Source organism: Dipteris shenzhenensis, chromosome 25 (genome assembly GCF_047967505.1).
Source record: "Dipteris shenzhenensis isolate YYH24624 ecotype China chromosome 25, Dip_SZ_1.0, whole genome shotgun sequence".
Classification (NCBI taxonomy): domain Eukaryota; kingdom Viridiplantae; phylum Streptophyta; class Polypodiopsida; order Gleicheniales; family Dipteridaceae; genus Dipteris; species Dipteris shenzhenensis.
The window spans coordinates 10,907,244-10,919,104 of record NC_141620.1 but is presented as its reverse complement, the minus strand read 5'-3'; the positions used below and the strand labels follow the sequence as shown (position 1 = coordinate 10,919,104).

Below are 11,861 nucleotides of genomic sequence, written 5' to 3'. Positions count from 1 at the left end.
TGGGAGAGCGTTCAGGTGACCAACTCTCCTCCCTTTGGATTTCCGTTCGTCAAGTTTTTTTTCTTCTCTCTTTTTTTCTTCCCCCTCCCATTTCCACCACCCCCTCTCCCCTCCATCTCCACCACCCCCTCCCCCCCTCCATCTCCACCAACCCCTCCCCCCTCCATCTCCACCCCCCTCCCCCCTCCATCTCCACCTACCCCCTCCCCCCTCCATCTCCACTCCCTTCCCCTCTCTCTCTCCCCCCTCCCCTCCACTCTCCACCCCTCCATGTCCACCACCCCCCTCCCCCCTTCCCCCTCCATCTCTACCCCCTCCCCCTCACCAGTCCCCCTCCATCTCCACCACCCCTCCCCCCTCCATCCTCCACCCCCTCCCCCTCCCCCCTCCAATCTCCATCTCCACCACCCCCCTCCCCCCCTCCATCTCCACCCCCTCCCCTCCCCCTCCCCCCTCCATCTCCACCACCCCCTCCTCCCGTCCCCCCTTCCTCCCTCCATCTCCACTCCCTCTCTCTCTCTCTCTCTCCCCTCTCTTTCTCTCTCTTTCTCAATGACGACGCCTGTCGACCCGCGCCCCCTCCCCTACCACCCTCCCTACATCCTCCCCTCCCCCAACGCCCCCGCTCTCCGCCCAGCACCCCCCCTACCACCCCCTCTCCCCTCCCCTCCCCTGCATACCCCCTCCCTTCCGTCCTCTTTTCCCTTCCCCCCCTGCTCGACCCCCCCCCCCCTCCTCCTCCCCCGCAAAGCAAAAGAATTGGAATACCAGCTTTGAATGGGGTTCAAATGAAAAGAATGCCAATCAAGCATCTCAAAAATACATGGTGCTTCGTGTCTCATTTACAAACGAGCTGATTTTGATCCGTGCCAGCTCATGTCATCAAATTGTGAACCCAATCTCTCTTGGATAGAAATAGAGGATGCAAAAGGGAGATGGAATCAAAATATGTCGGTGGTTTTATTGATTCATTGTCACGAAGAACACATTGTTGTAGATGTATTTATAAGTGGGGTTGTCATTAGAGCAGCTCTCTTAAAGAAAAGAAGAGTTGTAGCCCTCACAAAATCAAAAGGTGATGTGGGAGATTTTGGAGGCAATGTGAGCACACCTTATTGACATAATGAGTCTTTGAAAGTATGGATGGAAATAGGCATCCATAAATTCAACGAATCAAGGCAAGGCAACTCCAATAATGAATAAGAAACTCTAGAAAAAATACTCAATGAAGCAAAAATCCCGAGGGAGTCTCAAGACCAAAGTAGCCAATGATGACGAAGTTTCGGACCGAAAATGAAGAGCAAACGTAGAAGTTCCGTTTCGAAATTATGCTGAAGGTCGACATGATGTTCAAGCAATAATCAATGAATTGTGTCATGAAGTTACTAATGATTTCGTTTTGAACATCCAGAGATCAAATCACGTTCAGGAATGCAAGCTGATCCGGATCTGGAGAAAGGACTGATACGCATCAGTTACGTGTGCTCCGGTGCACTCACGATGCCATTTCGCCTCTGAATCATCTGAAACATGGCGAGTGGAATGGAAAGAAAGAAGCAATTGTCTTCATGTCAAACTCTTGCGATGATCCAGGACCTATCGCTTCGCGTACAAGATCGTGATGGCAACGTCTCCAGGAGCGGAATGCAGAACCGCAGACCATTGCGCAAGCAGTAAATGCTGAGGAACCCTCAGGTGTGGACAGAAGCGTTCCAATGCTACCTCATGATGACATTGATCTTGCTACTCTGGGAGACCAATTGTGGTTTGTGTCGCTAATCGGAATTGTGGACTTAGCCCAGTGGCAAACCAACCATCGAGTACAGTACGACCTACTTCACGTTGGAGGGCATGGACAAAGGAATCCAACCACAAAACCTGATGATGAGGAAAATCATATGCCGGTAGTAGAGGGATTGGAGCCCATAGCCGGGGAACCAGTAGAGGAGTCCGACGAGGAGGAACAGTTCAGCAGTACCCACAGTAGTCCAAGAGATGAAACCCCACCTGAGCCTCGAAGGATAGCTAGAACAATCACGTTCCAGGAGTTTCTAGAACAGGGACGCGCAAAGGCGTAATGAAAGACAGTAATAATTTCAGATGAACCAACCACCTAAAGACTCAGGAGCACAAAGCAAACGACAGAAGCCATTTGGACAACAAGATCCATTTGGACAACAAATCCATTTGATCCATTTGGACAACAAAACCTTTTTGGCCGAGAAGATTCATTTGGGCAACAGAATCCATTTGGACAACAAAACTTTCTTAGTCAACAGAATCCTTAGGGTCAACAGAACCTATTTGGACAACAAAAAGACAACAAAATCCAACCGTACAAGCCAATCCGACAATTCAACAAAATCTGGTAATTCAACCAAATCCAAGAGTACAAGCAAATCTGAAATTTCAACCAAATCGTCATGTTTACCTCGTGAAGAGAGTTTGCTACTGTTTAATCGGAGAATCTAAGCAAAGAACACTTACTAGTGGGTTCAGGTCCAAGAATTTGTTCCTATCCATCAGGTGTGCCAGTGATACACGGATATATACCCATACAAATAGCCGTATAAGTATTTCCTATTTCAATATAGTTAGAGTTAATTAGTTTCAGATGGTAAGGGACACCAACTGTTGGTTGAGTTCTCCAATCCGCGTATGAGAAAGAAGGCTTACGAGTGATGCATGGATGTTGTGCAAGAGAGATCTCTGAAATGTGTGTGTTCATTCTATCTGAAACCAATATACATAATGTTTATTATTCTATCATTCACTGTTTTATTGTTCTGAAGATCCGCATTATGTGTTCCGACTATGCTGTTTACAATGTATTTCATTGTTAATATTGTTCACATAACGGAATTTGCAATATATCCGCAATGTGGTTATTTATTCCATCTATGAGAGATTACGCTTTTGCAATATCATGAGAGATGAGAACACCATTTATGCATATTCGAGAAAACCATTTATGCGTATTCGAAATATTTTGTAGGGTTCCAAATGAACCCTAAAACAATAACGTGGTCCTTCCACCTTTTATCTATTTACAACACTGTCAATCTCTTAGCTAACTTTGTTTTCCCTAGCTCAATGTCTGTTAGTAGCTTATTATCTATTAAAATTTCTAGAATCCATGTCATAGTGACTGTATAGGAAACGATCTAAAGTTATTAGACCTTTTGTGGACAGCAACATTGAAGGCTTGGGGAGAAGTTTTGAAGGAAGTCAGTTACTGTTAGGGAATCGAGAGGAGGGAGGCAAGGAGCAAAACGCATGATCCAACTGCTGAGAGAGATGCAAACCATTACAGGGAAAATTGTGTGCAGAAGACATTGAAGTGTTTGAGGACTTGACATTGTTGCACACTCACTGGTCACATTCTCAAGGCTTCTTACTCTTCCTAACATTTGAAAAATGCTAAGTTTGTGCAAGCTTTGAAACTTGTAGTCCCTCGGCTGAAAGTTGAAACCAATAACCAATCATTCGTGTTTTGACCCTTTTCACACATCCTCTGCATCAATCATTGCAAGTGGGTTCCCTTAAAATCACCCCATCAGTTATGTCAACAGATACGATCTCCATTATTCGTCTCTTCAACCATTTCAGATACTCCCACTGTTAATGCCAGATTGCAGTCATGTGAGCTCTTCCTTTTCATTTGAACATATGAGACCAACTGGTCTTAGGCATGTAAGAAGAATTCGGTAGTTACCATGTATCTTGCTCAGCATCGGACTCCTTGTGTCTTGACTTGGCCTCCACTGTACCACTCTTACCTCCATCGCTTACGCAGTCCTCTTACCTCCATTGCTTACGCACTCCTTGCCTTCCAAGATGGCCAAGTTTTGCAACCTCTTCTCGAGATACTCTATGTCAGCACAAGGTCTTAGCCCGCATATCTAAAGCCCAGCCACTGATCAATTACTTTGCCCTTCGTTCTTCACATGCCACTCAAAAGCGAGCATGAACTCATGAGGCTTTCAACGCCTTAAATACGAAGAAACAAACAGTAAACCAAATTCAACTTAACTAAATGGAGATTCAAAACTATTTCACTCATTGTTAGACTTAGATTAGATATCCTCGTCATAAGGAAACTTTTGGAACCGTAAGACATCATGACTACATGAAATTAGTAACCATGCTCTAATATTGGAGGCTCTCTATCTCACCAACATTATAAAAATGAAAAATGGCAATGGTGAGGTTGTAGGTCTTATAATGAAGGACATTTATTTAGAACACTTCAAGATATTCCAATGGTCAGATTCTTACATATCACATCTCTAATGCCTGCTACTGTGTGAGTAGAAGCAATATGGTTTCGTCCCTCGGAGGCAGATTCATGATAATATTGGCAATGCTCTCATGGCTATTGAATATGCAAAATATTCTGAACAGGATGTTTTTATTATGCAAGTGGACTTTGCCAAAGCTTTTGACACGGTCAACTGGGATTTTATCTCACAAACAATGGCTAAGATGGGCTTCGGGCCTAAAATGGCTAATGTCATCTACTGTTTATATGCTGGCTCTACAGCCCAATGCATCCTTGGAAATCATCTCTCGCAATCTTGGTCTTTGGGTCGTTCGGTTCGACAAGGATGTCCACTCAGTGCCCTGTTATATGCCATTGCCACTCACCCACTTCTCTCATATTTGGATCATCTTACCGCACAAGGTCTTCTTACTGGTCTTCAGATTCCTGGAGCCCCTTCCTTTATTGCTCAGGCCTATGCAGATGATTCTTTTTTTATGCAACATAATTCTCCACAGCAGTTGAAGACTATTATGGACACTCTTTCTTCATATGGCTTGGCTGCTGGCATGAATGTTAATTTCGATAAATCTAGCCTCATACCTTTGCATTCATATGATTGGCATACTCTTCTATGGCCTGGGCACATTATGCAGCCCTGTGATGTGGTCCGCCATCTTGGTCACCCTATTGGCTGGCACATCACTAGGAAACAACAGTTAAAGTGGATTTTTGATAAGCTTCATGCCAAACTCCATTATTGGAAGCTCTCCACTTGGCCACTCCATGTTAGGCTCCGGATTGTCCAGTCGATTATTATGGCTTATGTTCAGTATTATTTGCCTTTGATGCACTGGACTTCTCAAGACATTTCTGCCTTTATGTCTCACGCTATGGAACTGTTATGGAAAACAAAGTCTTCTGCTAAAGCTCTAAGACTTATGAGGATGACAAAAGTCTGTTCCCCAAGGATGCACGGTGGATTGAATGTGCTGAATATTGCGCACCATGTCTTGGCCAGGAAAATTCCTCTTCTACTCACCTTTTTTCGTCAGAAGCAGCCATGGACTCATATGCTTGCAACCATGTGCACGTCCTTACGTACTACTGCACATGGTGCATGGATCACTGATTTTTGGGAGGTCATTTTGGGCAGATTTGTAGGCTCTATCCCGGGTTGCCCTTTTGCTACTTCACTTATTAGCGATTGGCAACAGGTCCTTTCGCATGCTCATTGGGCCCCTTCCGTTTTATCTCATGCCAATTCCCTTCGGCAAGAAAGTATTTATTGGAGTGCTGTTTTTGATCCTCCATTGGCCCTCCAAGAGCCGATTCGGGCCTATAATCTCAGCAAATTGGGGATCAGGTGTATAAATGACGTTGTTGATGCTACTGGTCATATGCTTTCCTTCCCTCAAGCCATGGCTTCTTATCCACTAGCCATGCATCACAGGTTTATTTGGGGAAAAATTGTTGAATTACTGCAGCCTTTTCTTCCCATCCCTCCTTTATCTAATAGGGACCGATTATATGATTGGCAGTTACACCCGGTGGGCTCAAATTCTCGTCCTGTTACTCTTCCTAACCTAACGGTTAGCACGACATACTCTTTCCTCCAGCCGTCACCATGGATTCACTTACATGCTAATTCTCTTTGGCATATGGCAAAATCACTTGCTTGGTGGCGAAAGAATCTCCGCAATTTATGGAGAAGCAAATTGCCTCTCAAGCAAAAGCTTTTCCTATGGCGTTGTCTTACAGGAACCTTATCCGTGGGGGTCACTCTGGCTCAACGAAGGATTGCATCTGCTTCTTGTCTTCGATGCATGGCCCATCTGAAACGGTGCCTCATTTATTTTGGATGTGTTCCAGCACTAAGACCTTCCTATGCAAAATTTCCATGTCGCTTCGCCTTCGTTTCCCTAACTCTCCTTTTGGGAAACATTTTTGGCTTTTTGGCAGACTTCCTGCAACCCTGGTCCATTACTCTTTACTTTTGAACTTTACTTTTGAACTGGGTCAGATATTGGGCTTTTTGGACCATATGGCAGGATCACAACATGCGATATTTTGGGAATCCGTTCTTGCAATCTTATGAATATTTCAGACTCTCCCTACGGCAATCTATCTATGATGCTTGCCATCAAGGAGATCTTCCTCAGTCATGCCTGGAAATAGTTTTTCTTTGTTTTTGATTTCCTGTTGAGGCTCTCTGCTTTTTTGAGACCCTCATGTAAATTTTGCTGATAATATAATCATGGATTTACCAAAAAAAAAAAGTGAGTAGAAGCACCCTGTTTTCATGAGTTCCCAATGGTGAGATTGTAGTTCTATAATGTATAACATTTCTTTACAACACTTCAAAAGCATCCAATGATTATATTGTTACACTCACATCTCTAATATCTGCTACTATGTGAGTAAAAGCAGCTTGTTTTTATGGGTTCCAAAATTTAGTTAAGTACATGCTCTAATCTTGGAGTCACTCTATCTCGCCAACCTTATAGGATCTGAAAAATCCAAATGGTGAGATTGAAGTTCTTATAATTTATAGCATTCCTTTAGTATACTTCAAGAACATGGAATGGTTAGATTGTTGCATATCACATCCCTAATGCCTGCTGGTATAGAAGTAGAAGCAGCTTGTTTTCATGAGTTCTGCACATGCTCTAATCTTGGAGTCACTCTCACTGACCTTATCACATCTGAAAAATCCCAATGGTGAGATTGTAGCTCTTATAAGTATAATATTTGGCCAATTGATCTGTTTCACCAACCCCGACCTGGAGCCCACCGACCACCTTGGTTGGCCGACCCCATGATGTCCTCTTTCTGGGCGTTTCATCAGGCTCCATATCTACCCCAGCCAATGTTTGTACCAATGTTCCGGGTTAGTACCATTTGCCCTTTTACTAGATTCTCGTCAGTTGTCATATTCTCAAGCTTTGCTCCATCCTCTGCTTGCCAACTTCACTATAAATATTCGATAGCATTAGATATGGTGAAGGGTTCTGCGGGTCCAGTTCAAACAGATAACTTGCAAACCGTTCTCCTCTGTCTGCATCCACCTTGGCTTTGCAAATAGCAAGCAAGGTCATCCAGGACACAACAGTTGGTTGAAATGGCATGCTCAGTATCAAGCGTTCTGCCTCATCCAACAGTCCAGCTCTGCCAAGCAGATCAAGCATGCAGTTGTAATGGTCCACACTAGGTTTAATGCCATGATCTTTACTCATGGAGGCAAAGAAATAACGGCCTTCATTCAGAAGACCAGCATGGCTACAAGCAGAAAGAATATTAATGAACGTAACCTCGTCTGGCTTTATTCCCTCTTCCTTCATTTGATTGAAACATTGAAGGGCAGATTTACCCTGACTGTGCTGAGCATATGCTGCAATCATGGAAGTCCATGAGATCACATCTCGCTCACACATCTGGTAAAACATCCCCTGGGCATCATCAAGGCTACCACACTTGCCATACATGTTGAGAAGAGCATTCTGCAAAATAAAATCCGACCTTAATTCACTTTCCAAGATGCAAACATGTATCTGCTTGCCTTCAGCTATGGCTACTTCGCTCACACATGCAGAAAGGACATTGACCAAGGTCAGCTTGTCAGGAGCAACTCCTCCTTGCCGCATTTGATGAAAGAGCTGAAGTGCATGTTCATCTTCACCTTGCTGGACATATGCAGCAAGCAAGACATTCCATGATACACTGTTTGGCTCTTGGATTTTGTTGAACATCATACGTACATCTTCTAAACTGCCACATTTACCATACATGTTAACAAGGGCAGTGCCAACAACAACATTGGACTCAAATCCAATGTCTGTAATAAGTGCATGAAGCTGCTTGCCTTCAACGAGATTGAATTTGTTCGCACATGCAGAAAGTATGCTAAGAAAAGTGACCTCGTTTGGCACAACTCCTTGCTTTTGCATTTGGTCAAAAAGTTGGAAAGCTTCATTACCATGCCCATGTTGGGCATAGGCTGCCATCAGGGCAGTCCATAAGACAGTATCCCTCTTTGGCAACTTGTGGAAAATCGCCATGGCACTGTCGAAGCTGCCACACTTGCCATACATGTTGACAAGAGCATTCCCTACAACCGTATCAGATTCAAGTCCATGTTTAACAACTTCAGCATGCAGGAAGTTGCCTTCAGCAAGGGCTACCTTGTCAGCACATGCAGAAAGCAAACTGATAAAGGTGACCTTGTTTGGCAATACTCCCTCTTGTGGCATACACTTCAAAAGATAGAAAGCCTCGATCTCATGGCCATGCTGGGCATTTGCTGCGACCATAGTATTCCAAGAGACCACATCACGGTTTGGCATTTTGTCAAATGTCATCTGTGCATCATCGAGGCTGCCACACTTGGCATACATGTTCACAATGGCATTTCCTACATTAACATCTGATTCAGAACCACATAGCACAATCAATGCATGCAGTTGCTTTCCCTGAACTAGATCTGCGTAGCTGACACATGCAGAGAGAGTACTAATAAAGGTCACATTGCTAGGCATTAAACCTTGTCTTTGCATCTTATCAAAGCAATCAAATGCCTCCTTACTTTGCCCGTTCTGAACATATGCTGTGATCATGGCATTCCACGAGACTACATCATGCTCAGGCAGGTTGTCAAACAAGCTTTGTGCATGCAGCATGCTGCCACATTTACCATACATGTTGAGTATGGCATTCATAATGACAGCATCCAGCTGAAATCCACTTCCTAGGATGCATGCATGCATCCACTTGCATTTCCCTAGTGCTATATGGCCACCACACGCAGAAAGAAGAGATACAAAGGTGACCTTGTTTGGCAAGACTCCTTCTGCCAGCATCATGTGATAGAGTTGCAGAGCATCTTTGCCATCTTCCTGCTGGGCATTTGCTGCAATCATGGCAGTCCAGGAAAATGTATTTCGCTCTGGCATTTTATCAAATACTCTCTGTGCATCCTGCAGGCTCCCACATTTTGCATACATATTGACAAGGGCAGTCCCTATAGCAACATCTTCATCAAATACAGAGTCTGCAATTCTTGCATGAGTTTGCCTGCCTTCAGTTAGAGAAACATTGCAGGCACTTGCAGCGATGATGCTTGTGAAGAGAAAATTATCGGGCAGCATCCCTTCGTGCTGCATGTGGTGAAAGAGTTGGAGAGCCTCTTTACCCTGTCCTTGCCGGACGTAGGATGAAATCATGAAATTCCACGAGAACTGATCCCGCAGATGCATTTTAACAAACAAGTCACGTGCATCATCCAAAGCCCCACAATTACCATACATCTGTATGAGGAGATTTCCTAAAAGCATGTTTCGCTCAAGCCCATGTTCAATAATATGTTGATGGACATGTTTTCCATCTGAGAGGTGCTTCACAGCTCCACACGACCGTAAGAGAGAAGCAATGGTGTTGCTATTCGCCTCTAGACATGGTCGTTCAAGTCGATCCACAGTTCCGTTCAGTAATCTGCATGAGCCCTGGAATTTTGGTATGCATATCACTGTATTGGGGGGCAGTGGTTTCTGTTCCAATTCCCCCCCTCCTGCGGCAAATGGATCTTGTTCAGGAGTTGCTATACTAGCAGTACAGGTATAATGCCCTTTGAGTGCATTATGATTCAAAGCTTTATTAATGGAGACTAAATCACCAGGAGGGAAGATTGAAACAATGATTCTCATGTACCGGATAGGATACAACGGGCTTGAGGCCAAAGGGGCCATAACATCGCCTTGGGTCACATTCTCGTCTGGCTGGCATTACGCTTTGTCCTTGGCATACGAGGGCTGACATGCTCTACACTCCAAGCCCCAATGAAATGATCCAACGTCACTTCAACATCTTATTTGCCACTCCAATATGTACATCAAGCCTTGTAGGACAATGAGACGACCGCAGGTGCTCTCAAGGCTTTGGCTGCCTTAGTGACAACCTATCCACGGTAAATATTTCTTGGAAACACATGGCACCTCCTACTACCTCAGACAGAATTCCTCATGAATGCTCATTAAGCTCTCCTTGTAGGGCACACGGCACCTCCTCATACAAAATTCCTCATGGATGCTCATAAAGGGACGTATATATCAAGAGGGAACACACTTTTTCGCCTTGGAGGCCTAAGTAAAGCCCATGGCATTGAGAAGCTCATTTTTTTTAGGGATTTGCGCCACTTGGTAGAAATCTAGAGTCTCCTCTCTCTCCACATTTTTAGCCCCCTCCTCTCCTCTTCTCTCTCTCTCTCTCTCTCTCCGCCCCTCCCTCCTCTCTTCCTTTCTCTCTCTTTCTTCCTCCTCTTGGGCAGGCCTATTGAATGATACATATTATTTATCTTGTTTCTTTAGTGAAAGCAAGAGGGAACACACTCTTCATATGTCAAGATCACCATAGATAGTCGTGTATGGGTTTCTCCTTCCCAAGACTCTAAATAATGAGCCATTTCATCGAAAAACAAGGTGGCAAACCAATATGGCCTTGCTTTTAACAAGGTGGCACAATCTCTAAGTGAAAATGTACAAGACCTCGCAATTAAATTTTCCAATAACTTGTAAAACTGAAAGGATGGGTGTAAATTCGAGTGAAAAAAGAAGAGAGGAGAGAGGTGAAAGAGGGTATCTACCATAATTTTGATGAATCATATAGCTTTTTGTCCATGTACAAGTGGTGTATAACACAATAACTTACAAAAATGATAATTTGCAAATTTTCTAGAAAAATGTTTTGAAAGATTTATGAGATACAAGGATGTTATTTAAAATAATTAATGTTTTGAAACATAAAGGTCGACCCCCAACAACCACGAGGGCACTTGGAAGTGAATGAGGTAGCAATGGTGCAAGGCATGAGTGGGCAAGAAGACCAAGAAGCTGTGGTGGCCAATGGCTTCCAGCTGACAAGAAGCCACACACCCTTTAAAAGCCATAATAATGCCGAAGGAGGGTGCTGGGGCTAGAGCTAGAATTCTAAGTGAGAGCGAGAGATTGGGCATTCATAGTTGCTTGTATTTGGAGCAATCATGCTAAGTGGTGTGGGATGCACAACATTAGCACACGAATTAGGTTGTTTGTAACAAGGCCTCAAGCCCCTTCTATAATACAAGTCTGCATTTCCACAATTCTTGGTTCTTCATTCTTGTTCATGCCACACATCTTCATATGTGTCTATCCACATTACAGATCCTTCTTAGCTTAGCGACACTCGGTCTCCGTTATAACCTAGAGGGCTATTGGTAGCACAATGTTAGGCTAAGCTACATGCGATTGAAAGAAAGGTCATCTTAGCGAGTGTACGAGTAGTGAGCATATTCGTAATGGTAACTGAGTGGCAAGGGAAAAGGATTATCCACATTTAGCGATCACCATGAGGCCTATAAAAGAGTGAGGAATAAGCATTAGAAGCCTCTAGCCATGAGAGCACGAAGTGCACAAGGGTTCATGTTGACAAGTACTGAGCTACGACAGCTACTAGCATGTGTTTTAGGTGTCCAATGAAGGCTTCTCTGAATGTGTGCATTGAAGAAACATGGTGGAAAGAGGGAGAGAGAGGGTAGGCTAGGGAGAGAGGAAGTGATACTCAAAAGGAGACA

General features: G+C 44.1%; 1 protein-coding gene across 1 annotated transcript; it reads right to left on the bottom strand.

Moving 5' to 3' along the window:
* Positions 1-6,664: 6,664 nt before the first annotated feature.
* Positions 6,665-10,319, bottom strand: LOC147885442 (pentatricopeptide repeat-containing protein At5g27110-like). The gene is made up of 2 exons (XM_087397064.1): positions 9,965-10,319; positions 6,665-9,824 (listed from the first exon to the last, which is right to left on the bottom strand). The coding sequence occupies exons 1-2, from the start codon at positions 10,005-10,007 to the stop codon at positions 7,192-7,194; spliced, it is 2,676 nt and encodes an 891-aa protein (XP_087253190.1). The 5' UTR covers positions 10,008-10,319; the 3' UTR covers positions 6,665-7,191.
* Positions 10,320-11,861: the final 1,542 nt, after the last annotated feature.

Bases quoted from the DNA above. Each gene is read 5' to 3' on its own strand.
- LOC147885442 (XM_087397064.1), bottom strand. From the start codon at position 10,007: ATGTTATGGCCCCTTTGGCCTCAAGCCCGTTGTATCCTATCCG. The intron at 9,825-9,964 runs GTACATGAGAAT...CATTTGCCGCAG, and splicing joins AGCCCGTTGTATCCTATCCG to GAGGGGGGGAATTGGAACAG.